The sequence below is a fragment of the Loxodonta africana genome, chromosome 3 (genome assembly GCF_030014295.1).
Source record: "Loxodonta africana isolate mLoxAfr1 chromosome 3, mLoxAfr1.hap2, whole genome shotgun sequence".
NCBI classification, from domain to species: domain Eukaryota; kingdom Metazoa; phylum Chordata; class Mammalia; order Proboscidea; family Elephantidae; genus Loxodonta; species Loxodonta africana.
The window spans coordinates 120,853,764-120,877,216 of NC_087344.1; the positions used below are offsets into that span (position 1 = coordinate 120,853,764).

The window sequence follows — 23,453 nt, forward strand, 5'->3', positions numbered from 1 at the left end:
ATCGTGCCGTAAAGGGGCGGGCACTGAGAAAGAAATCTCGCGATATATCTGAGGCAACGAGTTGGTGTTGGGGGTGGGGCTGAGAAGGACGAGGGAGAGAAATGTCGCGGGAGTTGTGTTTAGGATTTCGCGAGAACAGGGGATATTTTCGCGTTTGTTTTCTACGGATTGTTGTGTCTAAGTTGGGAGTTTGTTCTTGTGGAGTGAGTAAGACTGATGTTGCGGCCGCGATTGGCCTTGGGTTTCGGAATGCCTGAAGATAAAAAAGTAGTAGTTTTTTTCGGTCGCCGACGCAAGGATGAGTCTTTGGCGGGGGTCATTCTGCGTATCCCTGGGGAAGGGCGTGACGTCGACTGGCTGGGCGACGCAACAGTGTCTCGAGAGCGCTGCAGCCGGAGGGCGGGTCGGAGAAGCGCGCCCGGGACGCCGCGCAGTGATGCTCCGGGAAACGTCTGCCCGGCCTAGCGGGAACCCAGCATGATTCTCAGGGTAGTAAAGTGCCCCTGTAATTTACTTCTAGACTTTCAGATCTTTTAGTTTTATCACAATTGGTGATGAATTCAGCCTGGAGGCATATTTGTTTTTAAGCTGGTTTCAAAGCTTTTGTTTAAATAAGGTGAGTGAAGCTATAACAGTGATTCCTTTTTATTTTTTGTTTTTTGAATATTGTTTCTAGAATTAAGTGTTAACCAGACTTAGTAACCTAGTATATTGGATGTGGCCTTGGCCAGTTTTCTTGAGGTCCTTAAAATTAAGAACAGCACCTCTCTTCCCTCCATCCGTCAGGAGATTGTCCAAAATCGAATTTGCGGCTTTGGAGAAGCAGCTCCTGCCCAGTCCCAACCTGTGGGAACTCAAATGTAAGGTAATGTTCTGAATCGTTGTTCCGACCTCCTGACCTCAGGGCTAGATGATTTTTGTGTTTCCTGTTGTCTATTTTTTTTTTATTTCAGTTACCAAGTAATTCCAGACATTTCTCCAGACTTTCCAAAGCATATCGGGGCACGTAATTTACTGCCTTAGTAGTAATCATTTTGTAGTTTCAGGAATTCATTTAGGGTGCTTATTCTGTTTTTCCTTGAGTGTATCACAGCGATTTACCCCTAAAATTCTTTGCAATTAGATAACAAAGAATAACGGAAAAGGAGCTTTCCCAGCTTTGTGGCATTTTGTCTCTTGTGAACTGGATTTAAGAGAGTATTTTCGCATTGCTGGTTTTACAGTAATTCTGAAAAAAGTATGCTGCAGTTCTGTTCTTGTTATGTAAAATGAATGTGTCCACTTGGTCAAGGCCCAAACAAATCAGATAATTAAAGTTACAGGCACGTAGACACAAGTGGGCTATCATTTCCCTCCAGTCATCTATTTGTGCTGATTTTACTGTTTATAGACATTCCTTTAAGTTTTTATGGGATTTGTATTTGGAAAAGCACTGAATGTTTCGGAATATGTAGGTTTAAGCCTAGTTGGGATATAGATTAAGCATAGTAGTGTTGACTGGTATAGCCAAAGAGAACTTTTTCTGTTGTATCTTGAGAAAGCCTACCCATCAAACAGATGGCATATATTAAGCAGTAATTGGTTTTCTCATATTTTATATACCAGCCAGACCTTCCGATCACCAGTGTTACCAGAGTGATATAATTTACCCCCAAAGCAAATATTTTCCCATGTACACCACGTTTATTTTAGTTGTCTTTAAGTTTTGAAGATAGGTAGACCATTTCTAATTTTTTTTTTTTTAATTCTCGCGGAAGTACGGGTATTCTAGGATGGGAACCGTTTAGGATCAAGGTTTCTCAGCTTTGACACTATTGGTAATTTGTTAGTAGGGGCTGTCCTGTGCACTGTAGTATGTTTAGTAGCATCCCTGGCTTCCACCTGCTAGTTGCTTGTAGCACCCTCTACCTCGTTGTGACAACCAAAAATGTCTTCAGAGGTTGCATATGTCCCCTGGGGGGCAAAGTCGCCCTGCATTTAGAACCTCTGATTGATCTTGATTCCTGCCCTGCTTCTTCATCCATCCACCAGGGGGGCCTATTGACCATACTGGCAAATTATATTCCCAATTCCATAACTTTTCACCTTCATTACTCCCACTTTAGTCCAAATTACTTTTGCCTCACATCTGGGCTGTTAACAGTAGCATTCTAATTGGTTTCTCAGTTTCTACGGTTACATTGCTGCAATTTACTTTATTAAAAAATTTATGGAATTTTGTACAGAAAAGTATATAATACATATACACACATATATATAATTGCTTCAAAAGTAAGACGCATCATGTGCTACTCTCCAAGAATGTTCTCCAAGGAATAATCTGTAACAAGAACTTTTTAAGTACCTGAAGTGCCTCTCATTGATTCTGCTGCAATTCATTCTTCATAAGCAGTTTGGATGACTTTTTTTAAACATAAATCATATCATCCAATCTGTATCCTTCCAGTTGTACTTTTAATCCTATCTGCATAGTGTCCTAAGGGCTCCACGTAATAAGTCCCCTGTTTGTCTCTCCTTCCTTTCATTCTTCTCCAGCTACCAGACCTTCTTGCTGTCCAACCAAGATCCTTCCTGCCTCTAGGACTTTACACTTGCATTTTCCCCCTGTCTGGAATGCTCTTCCAAGACCTTCATATGGATGATTTGTCTTCATCATTCAGGCCTTAGTAGTTCAGATGTTACCTCCTTAGACCTTCTCTAACCACTGTGGTTCTGCCATTCTGCAATCACTGTATTCTATTACCGTGTCTTTTTTATAGCATTTATCACTATCTGAAATTATCCTATGTTCTATGTATTTACCTGTTTAGTTGTCTCTCATCCCTCTTTAGAATGTAAACTCCTGAGGAGCAGGGACTTTGCCATTCTCTTTCACCATTTATCAGTCCCTAGAGTAGGCACTTTAGGCATTTGTTGGATGAATTAATATTAGAAAAAATTTGCCTGTATGTTTTAGTTGGTTTTGTGACTTTGGGCAAGTGACTTATTCTCTGTGTCTCAGATTCCTCATCTACATAATGATCACAACCTACCTTGCCATCCTCAAATGAGATATCTGTGTGTAAACTCTACAGATACCATAAAGTGCCATGCAAATGCAGATTGGTATTATTAAATATATAATTCAGAATTTGGTATTTTATGATCAGCAAAGGATAATACTGTACTTCTGTAAATTTTTTGGATTAAACAGCTATATTCAAATCATAGTTTTGGTAAAATTCAGGATCTTGCAGCAGCAATTGAATTGTGGGAAAGCTCTGAAACCAGTGACTTTTGATTATGCTAATCATGTATTACTTGTGAGGCTAATCATGTATTACTTGTGAGTACACCCAGTCTCCTCAGAGCTATTTGTACTTGCTGGTTACTCTAACCAGTTTCATTATAGCATGAAATCAGACTTTTCCTTGACTAAGGGTTTATTCCCCTTTGCAATGAAATTCTCCTTAAAAGTGGTGTATCATGGCTAATCTAAAATTGGTTTATTGTGTTTTGAGAGATTAGCTAAGTATCCTGCTGAATTACATTTTATACTAGTCGCAGTCGTTATAGAAACTTTAGAATTAATTGTTAGAACTCTGGCAACAACCTACAAAATTAAAATATTTTAATTCCTTTAATATTAAAAAAATTAACTTCTGACAGGTATTTCATATTTCATCCTCAGGATGAAGCAAAAGTCAGTTTTTTTGTGTTTATAGAAAGAAGCCCAGCCGGAAGCGTGTAAATTTGCCAAGTAATAGAATGAAAAGAGTAGTTAGCAAGTTTCTTCCTTTTACTTTCTGATTTATTGGTTACCAAAATGACTGAGTTATTCTTTCTTAGCACAGCTTTTCATTATTGGATTTGTTAAATCTGAGAAATATTGACAGATTCTTATTTATAACTATTGGAGAAAAACAGTTACTTATGACTTTTTGAACTGGCATTTTAGTGTGGCAACATTTTACAGGCTTCCTGCATCACCTTATGCACTTGCCTACCCCCTGACAGTACTTAGGCAGAAGGATCTGGTAACTTCATGCTGTATTCCATCTTATCTGCCTTTTAAGCCAGGCCTGCATTGTTTTCCGTGCACAGCCACAATACCTGTGGGTTAGATATGAGGAGGAAAGGGACCTCTTCAAATTAAAATGATGGCCCCAAATGTTAGGATATTCAATCATTTCATTAGGTGGGTGGTAGGTCTTACTGACTTTCATCTCCTTTCCAACTGAGTTTCTAGGATTCCATTTCAACCTAAGGTGTGAATGGAAGCAGGAGGTATTTGAATTATAAAGGACAAAGTTGTTAATGCTAATATAACTTTGGAACATTGTGGAAAATAACAGTTTTGACCAGTGTTTCCAACTGGAGGCAACCTGGTATAGTGGAAAGGACTGTGGACTTTAATCCTGGTTCATGTGCCCTCTGATAAGTCACATAACTTTTCTTCCTTTCACTGGCATACCAAAAGGAGAGGGCAACTTAATCTGTTTCTGAAATGAAGTAAACAGTGGAAGGTAATAAAAATTGTCATGTTTTTGCACAGTGATTTCTGTTTCCATTTCAGAAATTGCCGTATTCATCCCACTCTGAGTTACCAGAAATTTCTTCTCTGATTTCACTGTCAAATTTGATCGAGTGTTCTGATTGAAGGACTGTTAGAAGACTCCAGATTACTAGGTCGTGTTGTTTATGACCACTGATTTGTCTTAAATTCAGCCTTTTACCATCCTTGCCATCCCCATAGAGCCCCTGGACTTTCACATGATCTTTTTCTCTGTCAGGAACATCTCACCTATTCCATTTTCCTGTTGCCTGTTTAATTCCTATTTTTCCAGAAAGCCTGTCCAGAACTCCCCAAATTTAGAGATGCCTGTTTTCTCTGTTATACCATATCATGGTACTTATAGTGTAATATCATTTATGTTTACTTGGAATTCTCAATAGATTGTAAGTCCATAATGGTGGGGGATGTGTATTTTGTGTGTGTGTGCTGCATACCACACTCTGAAACAAAGCAATAGCTAATGCTGTATACTAGGCACTGTCCTAAGTGCTTTAAAAAATATAAATATGTATTAATTCATTTATTTTCATAATACCTTTATGAGATAGGTTCTATTAATATCCCCATTTTGCCAGGGCACAGATAGGTTAACTAACTTGTCCAAGGTTCACGTTAGTAAGTGTTAGAGCTGGAATTTGAACCGAGGCAGCATCTAAAGTTTGAGCTACCACTGTTGGTGCTCGAAAATACTTGATGAGTAAATGAGTGCTAAATCTATGAAACATGAATTAGCGAGATATATTTCTTTGTAATTTTTAGGGTATGGTTCACAACTTAGTATTTTATATTTGTATTTTAAAAATATTTGCAGTAGTTTTTTTTTCCCAAGACTTAAGCCAAAATTCTTCGTGGGAAGGCAGCTCTTAAAGTAAGGTAATAAAAACAGATTTAACTTAAAAAAATCTAACAAACATGTATATTGTGTAAAATGATATAGGCTTGTTTTTTCTACTGTTAATTGTATTTGTTAGTAATATGCCTTATTAAAGTATATAGTGCTCTATGTTTTTTGTGTGTGTGTATAAAATTGATGATTTATGTTATTTTCCCAATATATTGTTGGAGGCTTTATATGTTTGTAGTGCACATCATTAACTAGATTACAGGTGTCTTCAAGCTAAAGATAGAATTTATTAATTTTCCCCCTGTATTCCCACACAGCATCTGTGATAGTATTTGTACTGTTAGTCTCTGCATATTGGATTCTTGTGCAAAATAGCCCATCACAAGGGTTTATAGATTAGACTCTTCTGAGAATTATGAGTAGAATGGCTAATTCTTTATAGGTTAATTTTTTAGAACAATTAATGCTTGAAACAAAGATTCTTTGTGAAAATATAAATTTTCTCAGCTTTTTAGGACCACTTCAGTGAAGGTGGAGTAATATTTAGGGTTTGCTAAAGCGCCATACCTAACTTCTCAGGCTTCTCCCAACCTAATGAGAGAAAAAACATCCTTACTCTATCATGGAAGAGGCCTCGATATAGACTGTTTGGCTAGCTGTACACATCTGTTGGCATCCTGTCTACTTTACTGGATCTGACTTTTGGCTGGGATCATAGGGGATATAATGCAGCATCACAGGATATATTGTTGTTGTTAGGTGCCATTGAGTTGGTTCTGACCCATAGCGACCCTTTGCACAACAGAACGAAACACTGCCCAGTCCCTGAGCCATCCTTAACAATCGTTGTTATGCTTGAGCTTATTGTTGTAGCCACTCTGTCAGTCCACCTCATTGAGGGTCTTCCTGTTTTCCGCTGACCCTGTACTCTGCCAATCTGCCAAGCATGATGTCCTTTTCCAGGGATGGATCCCTCCTGACAACATGTCCGAAGTATGTAAGACACAGTCTCACCATCCTTGCCTCTAAGGAGCATTCTGGCTGTACTTCTTCCAAGCCAGATTTGTTCGTTCTTTTGGAAGTTCATGGTTTATTCAATATTTTTCGCCAGCACCACAATTCAAAGGTGTCAGTTCTTCTTCGGTCTTCCTTATTCATTGTCCAGCTTTCACGTGCATATGATGCAATTGAAAATACCAAGGATTGAGTGAGGGGTACCTTAGTCTTCAGGGTGATGTCTTTGCTCTTCAACACTTTGAAGAGGTCCTTTGCAGCAGATTTACCCAATGCAGTGGGTCTTTTGATTTCTTGATTGCTGCTTCTGTGGCTGTTGATTGTGGATCCAAGTAAAATGAAATCCCTAACAACTTCAATCTTTTCTCGGTTTATCATGATGTTGCTCGTTGGTCCAGTTGTGAGCGTTTTTGTTTTCTTTATGTTGAGGTGCAATCCATACTGAAGGCTGTGGTCTTTGATCTTCATTAGTAAGTACTTCAAGTCCTCTTCACTTTCAGCAAGCAAGGTTGTGTCATCTGCATAATGCAGGTTGTTAATGAGTCTTCCTCCAATCCTGATGCCCTGTTGTTCTTCATATAGTCCAGCTTCTCGTATTATTTGCTCAGCATACAGATTGAATAGGAATGGTGAGAGAATACAACCCTGACGCACACCTTTCCTGACTTTAAACCAATTGGTATCTCCTTGTTCTGTCTGAACAACCGCCTCTTAATCTATGTAAAGGTTCCTCATGAGCACAATTAAGTGTTCTGAAATTACTGTTCTTCGCAATGTTATCCATAGTTTGTTATGATCCCGGCAGTGGAATGCCTTTGCATAGTCAATAAAATACAGGTAAACATCCTTCTGGTATTCTCTGCTTTCAGCCAGGATCCATCTAACATTAGCAATGATATCCCTGGTTCCACGTCCTCTTCTGAAACCGGCCTGAATTTCTGGCAGTTCTCTGTCGATATACTGCTGCAGCCATTTTTGAATGATCTTCAGCAAAATTTTGCTTGCGTGTGATATTAATCATATTGTTCTATAATTTCCACATTTGGTTGGATCACCTTTCTTGGGAATAGCCATAGATACGGATTTCTTCCAGTCAGTTGGCCAGGAAGCTGTCTTCCATATTTCTTGGCATAGACGAGTGAGCACCTCCAGTGCTGCATCTCTTTGTTCGAACATCTCAGTTGATATTCCATCAATTCCCAGAGCCTTGGTTTTCGCCAGTGACTTTGAAGTAGCTTAGACTTCTTCCTTCAGTACTGTCGGTTCCTGATCATATGCCACCTCTTGAAATGTTTGAACATCGACTAATTCTTTTTGGTATAATGACTCTGTGTATTCCTTCCATCTTTTGATGCTTCCTGCGTTGTCTAATACTTTCCCCATGGAATCCTTCAGTACTGCAACTTGAGGCTTGAATTTTTTCTTCAATTCTTTCAGCTTGAGAAACGCCGAGCGTGTTCTTCCCTTTTGGCTTTCCATCTCCAGCTCTGTGCACATGTCATTATATACTTTGTCTTCTTGAGCTGCCCTTTGAAATCTTCTGTTCAGTTCTTTTACTTCATCAATTCTTCCTCTTGCTTTAGCTGTCCGACGTTTGAGAGCAAGTTTCAGAGTCTCCTCTGACATCTATCTTGGTCTTTTCTTTCTTTCCTGCCTTTTCAATGACCTCTTGCTTTCTTCATGTATGATGTATGATACTTTTCAGAATTAGGCTGCCGGGTCCTTCTTCCTAGTTTGTCTTAATCTGGAAGCTCAGCTGAAATCTGTCCTCCATGGGTGGCCCTGCTGGTATCTGAATACCAGTGGCATAGCTTCCAGCATCACAGCAACACCCAAGCCCCCACAGTACGACAAACTGACAGACACGTGGGGGCATAGGATATATAGGAAATTAAATGTCAATATTTAGTGAGAAACCTTTAGGGCACCCTGCCCCTGCTGGTGAGCCATAATACTCCCAGTTTCTCATTGCTTTAGGTAATAATGCAAGGTTGAGAATTTGGAACTACTGAAAGCGTCTGTCTGGAAAACTGTCACTTATCACCCAGTTTTTTTTAGTGATTTTAGCTAATTTTATAGCATGTATTCTAGTAATGTAAAATTCCACACTATATACCCAAAAGCGTGTACATTTATAAGCACACAACAAACCCCAGAACCTACTGCTGTCAAGTTGATTCCGACTCATAGTGACCCTATAGGACACAGTAGAATCCCCCATAGCGTTTCCAAAGCTATAAATCTTTACAGAAGCAGACTGCCACATCTTTTTCCTGCAGGGCAGCTGGTGGGTTTGAACCACTGACCTTATGGTTAGCAGCTGAGTGCTTTAACTCCTTAAACACATACACGTATAGTTTCATAATTTGCTTGTAATTGGTCCTATACTTACTCCCCAAATTCATTTCCAGGCATGTATCTGTGCAGCTTTCTATAAAACTTCCGTTTTGAATGTTGCCTCAAAACCAAAATAAATTCATATTTACTGTTATTATTGTCCCTTTATTTTGTGATCAAAATCTTACCCCCCTCATGTTGGTCATATATTTATTTATATATCAGTCCTTTTAGTCTTCTGTTAATTTTATCTTTTTCCTTAAATTTTTAGCCAAATAAAGATCTGGCTTGAAAAATCATCTTTTTTCATGAAACTTAACCTGACTAACCAATCCCAGTGACATTTTACTTAACTCAGTGCTTGTCTGCCTCGCTACAGGGAGATTTTTTAAAAATTTAAGGCTGAGCCCCAACCCCTACTCCCAGAGACTGATTTAATTGGTCTATATCTGTATCTGTAAAAGCTTCTTTGGTTCATCTTAAAGTGCAGACCACATTTGAGAACCATTGAAATCTACGTGCTCTATCAGACTTTTGCTTATGTTTAATGCCTTGAAATTTGTTCTCTAGATAGTCTTGAAAAACTCAAATTTAGAAACATTTTCTATTTTTGAACCTTGTCAACTTTTTGTTGATCTAGGGTAGGACCTAGGATCGTGTTTCTTAATCAAGGGCCGCCTGTGTCATGTCACCTGGTATGCTTTCCAAAAATGCAGATTCCTGGATCCCACTTGAGACCTACTAAATCATGTATAGAGAAATTTATTACTATTATTACAAAAAAAAAAAAAAAAGAAACCATAGTTGATTTCTTATGCTCAGTAAAGCCTGAAAACTGCCCTGTTATACAAGAAGTACCTAGTGGATGTTTAGAAAATTAATCTGAATTGAATTTTGTTTTCCCACCTAGATAGTGGTAAATGTCCTGAATACAGGGATCTTGTTTATTCCTCTCTCCCTTCTTGTCTGTAGAAGAGGATTGGGCAAGGCCTGGGTCTTGTTTTTTGGTTTGTCCAGTATGATTTAGTGCTTTTATGTTGGTAAAACTTAATAAGCTCCAAATTGAATTCTTTATTTTACTTATCATTTTTTCTTACAAGGTTGGAGCTTGACAAATTGTTTGATGAATGGCTATGAATGATGAGAGCTTTTGCAATTAGATGGTACTGAAAGGTAGCTTCACTTAAATTTTTCTTAGAAAACATGGAAAGACCTTGAAGATCATCTGTAATCTGTATCTTTCATTTTATGGTGGAGGAAACAGTGACGCAGATTGTTTGTTTTGTACAAAGTAACAAGGTAGTTGTGGGGCTAAGAGTAGATTCCTAATCCAGTGCTCTTTATTTTAGGAAATACCTTTTCCCCAAAGCAGCAGTGATTGAGTTCCTTCAGATGGAAATTTTCTGCACCCTGCTTAGGAAGAAGAATCTGTGCAGAACCAAAAACATTCTTGATTTTTGTAACCAGGATGACTACTTTTACCTAGAAAATTTCCTTTTAGAAATACATTATTAGAAGATTGAGGATTTTTGCCAGTGAAAAACTAAACTGATGATAGGTAAAACCTCCTTGGGATATAGTTTTGTTGCTGTTTTTTTTGGGGGGAGAACTTTGCTTCCCTGTCCTGACGTTTCTGTGTCTCTATTTATAGTAGTGATCTCTTTGGAATTTGCCTTCTAATTCTGTTCATTTATGTTGCTTCACATTGATATTCTCACTTCAATTTTTTTATGTATTTAAAGTGACATGTACTTGAGAAGGAAAGGAAAATTAAATTTTTTAAAGCATCTGAGATTATTTTCCCATGATTTACCACAATTTGTTTACACCACGTTATTTAATTGTAGCAACAAATTTTCAAGGTATAATGGTTTTTTTTTTTTTTTTTTTAACTTTAGAGTATATGAAGCTTACAGTAAACTCCCTTTTTTTAGGACAGATGTTAGGTTTAGATTCTTAACCTTGCTCTTTAATTATGTACTTTTTTGATACAAGTGAAGATCAAAAAATTTTAGTTAGAGCTTTTAAGTGGTAAACTACTCAAGGACAGAAACTGTCTTATTTACTTTTGAGACTAATATAATGCTTGGCATTTAGGATGTGCTTACTGATTCATTAATATCATTTAATTCAGTAAAGTACTGGACATTGTTCTAGGTACTAGAGTTATAGCAATGAATAAAACAGACCAATATCCCTACCCTTATGGAGCCTATCTTAGTGAACGATTGTTAAATGAAACCATTAATCCATTTGCAAAGACTCTGTATTTGTTTGAAATAGTTATTTGCATCAAAGGCATAATAGTCTGTAATTTATTCAGCAGTGGGTTGAAGTGTCACAATGGTAGAAACTTAATGATCAGATCATTCAACCTTTTCTTCTAGTGTCCAACAGCTACCATTACAAAGTACCATAAACTAAGTGGCTTAAAACAACAAAAATGTATTCTCTCGCAGTTCTGGAGGCTGAAAGTCTGAAATGAAGTTGTCAGCAGGGCTGTACTCCTTCCACAGGCTCTAGGGGAGGATCCACCTTGTCTAGCTTCTGATGGTTCTTGGCATTCCTCGGCTCCTGGCAGCCTAACCGTAATCAGTCTCTGTCTTTACATGGCCTTTTTCCTGTGTCTCTGTGTCCCCTTCTTCTGTTATAAGGACACTGTTGTTGTTAGGTGCCATCAAGTCAGTTCTGACACATAGCGACCCTGTGCACAACGGAATGAAACATGGCCTGGTCCTGCGCCATCCTTACAATTGTTGCTATTCTTGAGCCCATTGTTGCAGCTACTTTATCAGTCCATCTCGTTGAGGGTCTTCCTGTTTTTTGCTGACACTCTGCTTTACCAAACATGATGTCCTTTACTAGGAACTGATCCCTCCTGATAACCTGTCCAAAGTATGTGAGATGTAGTCTCACCATCCTTGCTTCTAAGGAGTAGTCTGGTTGTGTAGAACACTAGTCATTGGATTTAAGACCCACCCTAAACTAGAATAATTTTATCCCTAGATCCTTAACTAATTATATCTGCAGAGACCCTATTTCCAAATAAGGTTGCATTCTGAGGTGCTAGGTGGACATGAATTTTGGGGGGACACTAACCCATTACCAAAACAAAAACCAAACTCACTGCTCTCAAGTCAGTTCCGACTCACAGTGACCCTGGACTATATTAAATTATTTGAAGTAATCTCATGAATGCTGGTCATTGTCATCTTGATTGTCATTCTGATTGTTACATATTCACCAATGTTCTGTCTGTAACCCTGAGTAAAGGCCTCAGGTTGCTGGCCAGGCCACAACCATGGCATTTCATCTCGTATCAGATACCACTGAGTGCTTCTGCCTGTGCTGGCCTTAAAACTCTGTACACATCAAAGTTCTAGTGTTTACTTGTTTATTGTCTACACTCCAGAGTGTAAGATCCACAAGTGTATAAAATAATCCATGCCACATAATATATGCTATTAAACACTGAGTAATTTAATCCTTGGCCACTCAAAATGCAATCCCCTCCATACTCATGACCACAGCATACATCTAATCTTCATCCAGACTATCCCAACAATAAAAATCTTGACTTTGATATTCTCCTCTCTTAAGAAGACCTCAGTTTAGCTTGCTTACCAATGTACTCTACCTATTTCTCTAGTCTTCTGCCACTTCCCTCTTCTTTCAGTCTCTGTTTCTTTCTCACTTTACTTCATCAGTTATATCAACAATTCTGAACTCCTAGACACCTTTGTGGAGCCCTGGTGGCACAGTGTTTAAGAGCTTGGCTATTAACCAAAAGATCAACAGTTCCAGTCTACCAGCTGCTCCTTGGAAACCCCATGGGACAATTGTACTCTGTCCTGTAGGATTGCTATGAGTCAGAGTGACAACCATTCATTTTTTTTTTTTTTTTTTAAGTCACCTTTGTCTTTCAGTGCGCCCATCCCTTAAATCCACAACTCTTCAGTTCAAATGCTCCTGAGAAGGAGTGTCTAGTAAGAAGAGAATAGACTTTAAAAAAGCCATACTTTAATTTACCATTTGCATTCTAAGTCATCTTGCCAAGTTATTTAAAGTTTTTGAATTTCATTTTGCTTGTTGGTACCTGTGATGGTTAAAGTTATGTGTCAACTTGGCTAAGCCATGATTCTCAGTGGTTTGGTAGGTATTATGTAATCATCTTCCCATTTTCTGATTTGATATGAGCAACCAATCACTTGAAAGGGGAGTTCCCTTGGGAGTGTGGCCTGCATCCAATGTATATTGATGTTCTGGTAAAGCTCACCCTCTCTGGATCCTGCAACCGACTCTTCATCTTTTGGTTGCTGGTTCTTGGGACGTGAGCCAGCAACCTGTCATCTGACCTGCAGATTTGGGGATTTGCCAGCTCCTGCAACCCCGTGAGCCTGCAGCCTTCTGCCTCACCTGCTAAGTTTGGATTCATTGGCCCCTGCAACCACGTGAGTGAGGAGAAGCCTCCGGCCAGATGCCTGACCCCTGGATTTGGGACTTTCCAGCTTCCACAACGGTGTGAGCCATTTCCTTGAAATAAATCTGTCTGTGTGTATTAGTATATACACTTCACTAGTTTTGCACCTCTCTTAGAGAACCCAGCCTAAGACAAAGTCATTGTGCAAATGGCACTTTCTCTGTGAAGTCTTTTCTGTACACTCCACCTAAAATTGTAATTCCTCTATTCCCCATTCCTACCTTATTTTCTTAGTACCGTCTCCCTAGTATCATCTAGTATATTATATAGTATTTTATAAATGTCTTTTCCACTAGAATGTAAGTTCCAATGAGGGCAGGGATTTTTCTTCACATTGTATCCCTAGCACCTAGAAAGGTGCTTTGGCATATGGATGGTCCTTAATAAAATACTTGTGATGAAATGAATGTTTATTCATTATAGTTCCTGGCTTCATCTGGGTCATCAGTGAGATTTTAGTAATACTTCACTTGTCTCTGATCAGTTTCTTTCTCATTTCCCATAGCTGCTGTGCCAAACCATCATCATTCTCGTCAAACTCCCTACTTCATTCTCAACTCTTTAGTAGTGGATGTCCTTCTTAATTTGTTTTGTTTTTACAGAGCATTGGTAACACCTCTGAACTTCTTGATCTTCCTAGTTCTTTTATTTTCAAATATATAAATTTGCTCCTAACTATTTCCTTTTGATTTCAGAGCCCACGTCCAATTTTCTTCACATCTCACCTACTCACACTCTTGATACTACACCATCTTCTCTGAGGCATCACTTAAGCAAATATTTTCTTTTGTATCGTAGCATTTTTGTATCTCACCTTCCTCTGTAGTTTTTTTCTCGTCTCTGCAATCTTTGTGGATAAATATTCTTTATCCTTCCCTTATTACAACTCTGTTTTCTTTCCTTCACAGACAAATTTTTTGAAATGTAGTTTAAATTTGCCATTTCTGTTTTCATACCCCTCTCTTAGTGTTCACTACATTCTAGCTGTTGATTTTATTGCTTACAATTCTGCTTCATAGAATTGAGAGAATTAAACGAGATTAAGTGTGGAGTTTTTAGAATAATGCTTGCACGTAGTTAATATTTTTTGGAGTGCTTTTTTGGGTTATGGTAATATTAGCTATTACCATTGAAACCAAAATTGTTCTCACTCCTGTGGATACTTGCCTTTCATCCTGCTGACTTTCCCATATCCTTCACGAAACACTTAACTCCTTTTGATTTTGGAAAACCAGGGGTATTAGGATGTTTTCATCTGCAAGTAACGGAATAGCCTATAAAAAATGACATCCTATCCAAAGGGGTATTTGTTATCTCTTAATAAGATACCCAATAATTAATGCCCCCCAAATTGATTCTGAGGTGCAACAATGCTACCAAGGGCCCAGGTTCTTGCTGTCTTTGTACTCTGCCATTCACACTTTGCCATTCTCATTGTGTCACAGATGTCTACTTTCAGGGTTGTAAGATAGTATCGTATTTTCATTAATAACAGGGAGGGAGTGCTAGGATTTCTCTTGGTTGAATATCTATTCATAGCGAGGAAAACCTTTCTCAGAAGTTCCCCAGAACATTTCTCTTACATATCATTGGCTAGAGCCATGTCACATTTCCACACTGCACCAGTCATTTGACAAAAGCAAATAGGATTACTACTACTGTAATAGAATTAAACCAACCATGAGTCATTACCCAGGGACTGGTGCTCCTACCTTCTTTGAGATCTTTATTCCTAGAAGAAATTAGAGTTCTATTAGCCACTAAGAAGACAAGAATGGTTATTTGGTATGTAACCAGCAATGCTTGCTATACCTTTCTCACCTGATTGGTCTCTGATCTTTCTCAGTCTTTTTCATTGAGTTCTCTTGATTGATGTGCTCATTAAAGCCCAATGCCGTCGAGTCAAGTCCACATCATGGTGACTGCATGTGTTACAGAGTAGAACTGCTCCATAAAGTTTTCTTGGCTGTAATCTTTATGGAAGGAAATTGCCAGGTCTTTCTTCCATAGTGCCACTGGGTGGGTTCAAACCACCAACCTTTAGGTTAGTAGTTGAGCGCAAACCATTTGCACCATAACCTCTGAAGTGTTCCTTAAATGCTGGTAATCTTAAGGTTCTTTGATTCTCTCCAAAAATTAATCCTCTGCCACACTTTAAAATACCATTTGTATTATGATCCTTTATAAATCTTGATCTCCAGCTAAGGCACCTTTCCTGTGGTCCAGTTCAGAATGTATGTCTGTTCCTGGACATTTTCTTTCACATTTAATTGAATATTGTGCTAGGTTTTGGGGAGTCAAAAATTGAATGAAACTTGCCCTCAATGAGCTTACATTTTAGCTGGGGAATTAACTAGAGAAATAAATAAAGTACAGTAGTGATTAGGAATGCAGTCTTAGGTAATAGTAAAATTTACCAAGTATAGAAGTAGCATAGATGAAGGGGTAATTAAGAGGGTTATAAACATGTTTAAAACAACTCATGTTTCCCTTCGGTAGTTCTTACATTCTGTACTTTAATTAGTAGTTACAACCCGGTGGGGAAAGCATAAGCAAACATAACAGCTATGCAGGGGGATAAGTGAGAAGAGGGAAGGTGTAGAGAAATATGTGGCAGCTGAAGGTCAGAGGAACCTAACCTAGGCTGGAGATCAGAGCAGCCCAACTAGAGGCTGATTCTCAAAGCAGAAGTAACTAGGTGAAGAACACCTGGAGTGGCAAAGGGGAATACACACACACAGGCACACACACCCCACTTATTTTTTGCATACTGAAAAATGTCATTTCAAAGGCATCATCTCAGGCACCTGTGTACTTGTTACTGTTTCTGAAAACGGTAACAACTCTTGGAAGAAAATTTAACTGATTATAACTAATTTTGAAGATTCTCAGTAGTGGCAAATCGTTACACTTTGAAGGTGAATTTAATTTTGGGAAACAGCCAAAGTCATATATGTCATATATACCCAGGACTGATAAATTAGATGGGATGGTCAACCTAGACAGTATAAAAGTACGACTATTAAATGGTCTTCTCAGCCTTTTGAGACACGTGGCCTTTTTTTGATAAACATCACAACCCCCAAATACTGTAATTATTCCCCTCAGCAGGCATGAAAATCAGTGTACAGGTTTTATTCACCATCAGCCAAGCAAAAGGTATTATTTTGAGTTCTTGGAAAACCATAGTTTTAAAAAAAGCTTACCAGATATGATACAATTTTATTGTGTTTTGTACTTTTCCAGGCTGCCCTCTTCCTTCTTCCAGTGAAGATTTATTTGTATAAAGCAGGGTTCAACAAACATTTTCTATAAAAGGCCAGGTAGTAAATATTTTAGGCTTTGTGGGCCATACAGTCTTATGTTGGAACTACTACTCAACTCTGCCACTGTGTGGTGAAAGCAGCCATAGACAGTGTGTAAATGAATGAGTGTGACTGTGCTCCAATAAAATTTTATTTACAAAAACAGCAGAAGGGCCAGATTTGGCCTGTGGACAGTAGTTTGCTGATTCCTGATATAAAGTACCAAAAATGAATTTTCGTAGCTGATTCTGTCTCCAAAGGCTATTCAAAACTTTTGAACTTGTAAAAGCATTGCTGTAGTCATTTTGAAAAAGTCCTGTACCTAGAAGAAATAAAAACATCTGAAAATAAAGAGTTTATATATTATAACTCATAAATTTCCCTGTTTTTCTGATAGTTAACCCATGATTTTTTAATGTTTCCTCTCAAACCATATTATCAGCTCTTTGAGGGCGGGGCCCATACCTTAACACTATTTTATCCTTCGTGGCACATAAAAGTATAACACAGTAAGGTCCCATGACTGTTGCTTTCAGTTGATGATTTAGTCTAGATAATCAAAAGACTATATTTCAAAAATATTAAAAACTGAAACATTAGAATTCTTCTATTTAAAATTAAGTTATGAGGTGGTCCAAGATGTCAGTGTAGCCAGATGCCATATAATGTTCCTCTTAAAGACCCGAGAAAACAAGTGAATTGGATAAAGATGACAGTTTTGGAACCTGAGCATCAAAGGCAAGGCTGAAGAATTGAACTAAGTGCCAAGTGGAAGGAGAGACTGTACAAAAACCGTGGACATGGAGAATTACGAATCACTGGTGCCCAGCCAGCCGAACACACACAACGTGGCCATATTGAGACAAAGCAGGCCACGTTTTCAGCCGTAGCCCCCATCACCTGGTGCAGCCAAGCAGAAGTGACTCTGCACCCAAGTCCAGAGCCAGGCAGGAGTGCTCCCCGCCCTGCTAAAGTAAAGTGCACTCATCTTACCCACCACACCCCACCAGCCCCCCAGGCAGGAGGCCCACGGACCTGTGGTTCCCCCCATGCCACCCATCGGTCTCCCCGCCGCACACGATCATGGTCTGGTGGCATCCACCACTGCCCTGTCCCCTGAGTCAGGGGTTCACAGACAGGTGACACCTGCCCCTTTGCTCAGCCACTTGCACCAGGGAGCTATGGACTGGCTGCACCCACCTCTGCCTAACCACCTGCACTGGGAGCCTGTGAACCAGTGGCATCCCCTCTTCTGCCCACCCAAGTGCACTGGGGGCTTGCGATCTGGTGATGCCAGCTTCTTCGCCCACCAACCTGTGCTGGGAGCCCGTTATCCTGTTGGCATCCCCTCTTCTACCCACTCAGCCGTGCTGGGCACCCACATTCAGGTGGTGCCCACTCCTAAGCTCAGCCACCCAAGCTAAGACCTGCAGGTTGGCAGTATCCATTTCTCCACCTGGCTGCCAGCAGCTGGGGGCCTGGGGACTGGCAGCATCCCCCTTTCCATCCAGCCAACTGTGCCAGCAGCCCAAGGACCAATGACACTCTCTTCTACACCCAGCTGCCCACACTGGGGGCCCTCACACCGGCTGTGCCTGCTGCTCCACCCAGCCACTGGTGCCAGGAGGTAGTGAACTGTACGTGCCCAGTCCTACACCCAGCCACCCATGCCTGTGTCCTGCAGAACAGTTGTATGTCCTACTTCCTTCTTTCACCTGTGCCAGGGGTCCAAGGATCAGTGGCATACACTCCCCTGTATTGCACTCTAGTGGACAGGGGCATGGCTTCTTAGCAGGCACTTGTGGTCTGGTGGCATCCACCCTGCTTAACCCTACTTACCGCCACCACCCTCTGCAACCGGAGGCTTGTACTCACTCCAGCCACCCCTCTGCAGCCCTGCCTGCCTGCTGGGACTGTAGATGAGAGTTTCTGTACCACCTACCCAGTGACTGATGACCTGGGCACCCTCAGCCTGACCACCCAGTGATTGGCAGTGCACACATACAACTCCAAAACCAGCAACCAGTGAGAATGCTCCCTGCACCCATGGACAGACACATCATCTCGCCAGCAATGCCAGCTACATCCTCAGCTACCCCACAAGACCAGGAAAGAGACCTGCACTCACATACCTAGCCACTGCCCCATCCACCTGGAGAAAGGTGGTCAGAGCTCCAGTGCACCCATGCTAGTGGCCAGAGTAGCATGTATCCCCTGCCTACACAGATATATCAAAACAAAACAAAGATGCAACAAACACAAAAAGCATGTTAATGCCTCGGAGACATCAGAAAATATCAACTCACATAAAGAAGCAGGACAAGATGGTCCAGGAAATGACCAAAATAAAGAACCAGAAAACTTTCCAGATGAAGAAATGGTAATGGAACTACCTGATAAGGAATTTGAAAGACTAATATATAGGCTTCTCCAAGAGATCAAGAAACAGATTGAGGAAAACAGACAAAATCAAGGAAAACACAAATAAATATGAAAATTCAGGAAAACAATATAAAAACAAAAAGACCAAAAAAAAAAAAAAAAATCAGAAACCATACAAAAACAGCAACTAGAAATCCAAAAAACTAACAAAATTTCAGAAATGGACAACTCAATTCAAGAATATAGGAGTAGAACTGAATGAATCAATGGAAGACCGAACGACCAAAAGAGAGAACAAATCCCTTGACACCAATTTGAGGAAAACTCAGGAAAAGGAATGAATAAAAATGAAAGTCTATGAATTATGTGGGGCACTACCAAGAGGAAAAATTTATGTGTGATCGGAATTCCAGATAAGTGGGTTTACTTTCTTCATGGTTACCTTGAAATTTACCTTTTTCTTCCTAAGTTTAAAGCAGTCTCATTTCAAAGTAACCACAAAGAAAGTTAACAAAACTCATCAAAATAAAAAAGAAGAAAAACATAGACTCAGTAAACACAAAATCAATGACAATGAAAGAAATGAAAATCCACAAACAAAAAGAGCTCAGCAGAGAAAATTAAGCAGAACAAAGAAACCATCAACACCAAAAAAAAAAAAGACACACACACACACACACAACAAAATGACAGTAGTAAACTCATACTTACCAATAATCACACTGAATGTAAATTGCTTAAATGCACCAGTAAAGAGACAGAGTGGCAGAACGGATTTAAAAAAAAAAGATTACCCGTCAGTATGGTGTCTTCAATAGACCCCCAATATGTGTCTTCAATAGAGACACCTTAAACACAAAGACATCAATAAACTAAAGTCACAGGATGGAAAAAAAACATATCAAGCGAACAATAACCAAAAAAGATCAGAAATGGCAATTTTAATCTCCAATAAAATAGTCTTTAAACAAAATCCACCATAAAAGATAAGGGAAGGACATTATATACTGATTAAAGAGTCAATCCACCACAGGGACTGTCATAGTTACCTAGTGCTGCTGTAACAGAAATACCACAAAGGGATGGCTTTAACAAACAGAAATTTATTCCCTCACAGTTTAGGAGAAGCCTGAATTCAGGGTGCCAGCTCCAGGGGAAGGCTTTCTCTGTCGGCTCTGCGGGAAGGTCCTTGTCATCAATCTTCCCATGAGTCTAGGAGTTTCTAAGCACAGGGAACCCAGATCCAAAGGATGTGGTCCATTCCCAGCTCCTTTATTGATGACAGGAGGTCCCTCTCCCCTCTGCTTGCTTCTTTCTTTTATATCTCAAAAGAGATTGACTCAAGATACAACATAGTCCTGTAGATTGTGTCCTGCCTCATTAACATAACTGCCTCTAATTGTGCCTCATTAACATCACAGAGGTTAGAGTTTACAACACCTAATTACATCAGATCACAAAGTGGAGGACAGCCACACAATACTGGGAATCATGGCGTAGCCAACTTGTCACACATTTTGAGGGAACACAATTCAATCCATAAGAGGGACATAACCATAATATATATGCAACCAATGACAGGGCTTCAGAATACATAAACTCTAACAGCATTGAAAAGAAAAATAGACAGTTTGACATTAATAGTAGGAGGCTTTAACACACTACTCTCGGTAAAGGGCAGAACATCTAGAAAGAACTCAATGAAATTACCGATCTAAATACCACAACCAACCAACTCAAACTCATAGACATATTCAGAATACACCAGTCATCAACAGCAAACTGTGCATTCTTTTCTAATGCATATGGATCATTCTCTAGAATAGACCACATTTTAGGACATAAAGCAAGCCTCAATAAAATCCAAAATATGAAAGTAATGCATTTTCTCTGATCACAACACTATAAATAGGAAGACCAAGGAAAGAAAATGAAATACATGGAAACTGAATAGTACCTTGCTTAAAAACTACTGGGTAATAGGAAGAATTCCTGGAATCAAACAAGAATGAAAACACAACACACCAAAACCTTTGGGACAGGAAAAGCAGCATGCAGAGGCCAATTTATAGCAATAAATGCACGCACCACAAAAGAAGAAAGGGCCAAAATCAAAACATTAACCCCATGACTCAAACAAATAGAAAGCAGCAAAAGAAGCCCACAGTCACCAGAAGAAAGGAAATAAAGAGTAGAGCAGAAATAAATGAAACAGAGAACAGAAAAACAATAGAATCAACAAGACCAGAAGTTGGTTCTTTGAAAAGATCAATAAAACTGACAAACTAGTAATCAAATTGTCAAAAGAGAAGCCAAAGAAGCAAATAACCGGAATAAAAAGTGAGATGGGTGACATTACAACAGACATTGAAATAAAAAGGATCATAACAGAATACTATGAAAAATTCTACTCCAACAAATTTGGAGACGTAGAGAAAATGGACAAATTTCTAAAACATACTATGTACCTATACTAACAAGCTGAGGCAGAAAAAGTGAACAGACCCATAACAAAAGAAGAGATTGAAGAGGTAAAAACAAACAAAAAACTCCCAATTAAAAAAAGCCCTGGTCTGGATGGCTTCGCTGGAGAATTCTACTAAACATTTGGAGAAGAGCTCACACCAATACTACGCAAACTATTTCAGAGCATAGAAAAGGAAGGAATACCCTTGAATTCATTCTATGAAGCCAGCATTACCTGATAATGAAACCAGGGAAAGTCACCACAGAAGAAGAGAAAACTACAAACCAGTATCCCTCATGACTATAGGTAGAAGAATTCTCAACAAAATTCTAGCTAGAATTCAACAGCACATCAAAAAAAAAGTAATACATCGTGACCAAGTGAGATTCATACCAGGAGTGCAAGAATGGTTCAACATCAGAAAATCAATGTAATCTACCATGTAAATAAAAGAATTACATGATCGTCTATATCAACATTTGATAAAGCCCAACACCCACTCCTGATAAAAACTCTCAGCAAAATAGGAATAGAAGGGAAATTCCTTAACATAATAAAGGACATTTATATAAAACCAACTGCCAACATTATTCTCAATGGAGAGAGACTGAAAGCACTCCCCTTGAGAACAGGAACCAGACAAGGATAGTCTTTATCACCACTCTTATTCAACAATGTCCTGAAAGTCCTATTTAGAGCAATAAGAAAAGGAAATAAGGGACATTGAAATTCCTAACGAAGAAGTAAAATTATCCCTATTTGCAAATGATATGATCCTATACATAGAAAATCCCAAAGATTCCACAAGAAAGCTAATAGAATTAATAGAAGGATTCTGCAAAGTAGCAGTGTACAAGATCAATATACAAAAACCATTTGGGTTCCTCTACACCAACAATGAGAACTTCAAAAAGGAAATCAAGAAAACTATACCATTTACGGTAGCCTCCCAAAAGATAAATTATTTAGGAATAAATCTAACCAGGGTTATAAAAGACCCGTACAAAGAAAACTACAAAACATTACTGCAAGATACCAAAAGAGACCCACATAAATGGAAAAACATACCATTTTTATGGATTGTAAGAGCTAACATTGTAAAAACATCAATACTACCCAAATTGATCTATAGATGTAATGCAATCCCAATCAAAATTCCAACAGCATCTTGTTGGAACTTAAAGATTGGGAAATTTTTTTCTCTAAATTTTCTCTAAAATTCAAAGACAACTTCAACACCTAAAGAACAAAAAGACAAAAAATCCAATTAAAAAATGGGCAAAGTATATGAACAGACACTGCACCAAAGAAGACATTCAAGTGGCTAACAAACACATGAAGAAATGCTTGCAATCATTAGCGATTAGAGAGATGCAAATCAAAACTACAATGAGATAGGATCTCACCCCGACAATAATTGCATTAATCAAAAAAAGGAAAATAACAAATGTTGGAGAGGGTGTGGGGAGATTGGAACTCTTATGCACTGCTGGCGGGAGTGTAAAATGTTACAACTACTATGGAAAACGGTTTAACACTTCCTTAAAAAGCTAGAAATAGAATACCATAACTGAAAACTGAACCGAATATGATCCAGCAATCCCACTCCTAGATATATACACTAAAGAAATGAGCTGTGACATGAGCAGACATTTGCACTCCCATGTTCATTGCAGCATTATTCACAATAGCAAAAAATGGAAACAATCTAATTGTCTGTTGATGGATGAATAGGTAAAATGTGATGCACACACATAATGCAGCATACACTATGCGATGATAAAGAATAATAACAAATCTGCAAAACATCTCACAACATAGATGAATTTGGAGGGCATTACACAGAGTGAAATAAGTCAATCACAAAAGGACAAATATTGTATGAGACCACTATTATTTAAAAAAAAAAAAAAAAAGGTTTACACACAGGAAAAACAAAAAACATTCTTTGGTGGTTACCAAAGGTGGAAGGGCAAAAGAGATAAAATTACTAACTACATAGAAGACATGGGAAAAAGATGTGGCAACCTGCTTCCATAAAGTTTTGCATCCTTGGAAACTCTATAGGG

At 38.9% G+C, this 23,453-nt stretch overlaps 1 protein-coding gene across 2 annotated transcripts in view; it reads left to right on the forward strand.

Moving 5' to 3' along the window:
• Positions 1-68: 68 nt before the first annotated feature.
• Positions 69-23,453, forward strand: part of DNAJB4 (DnaJ heat shock protein family (Hsp40) member B4) — a 67,753-nt gene continuing 44,368 nt past the window's right edge. The window contains exons 1-2 of one of the 2 annotated variants that reach the window (XM_023549458.2): positions 69-616; positions 787-865. Coding sequence is in view for 1 of the 2 variants with exons in the window: in XM_064282152.1 (XP_064138222.1) it covers positions 716-860 (145 nt within the window). In the remaining variant the exon portion in view is untranslated. Of the gene's footprint in view, positions 866-23,453 lie in introns of both variants that reach the window. The other variant, XM_064282152.1, reaches the window with a different exon arrangement.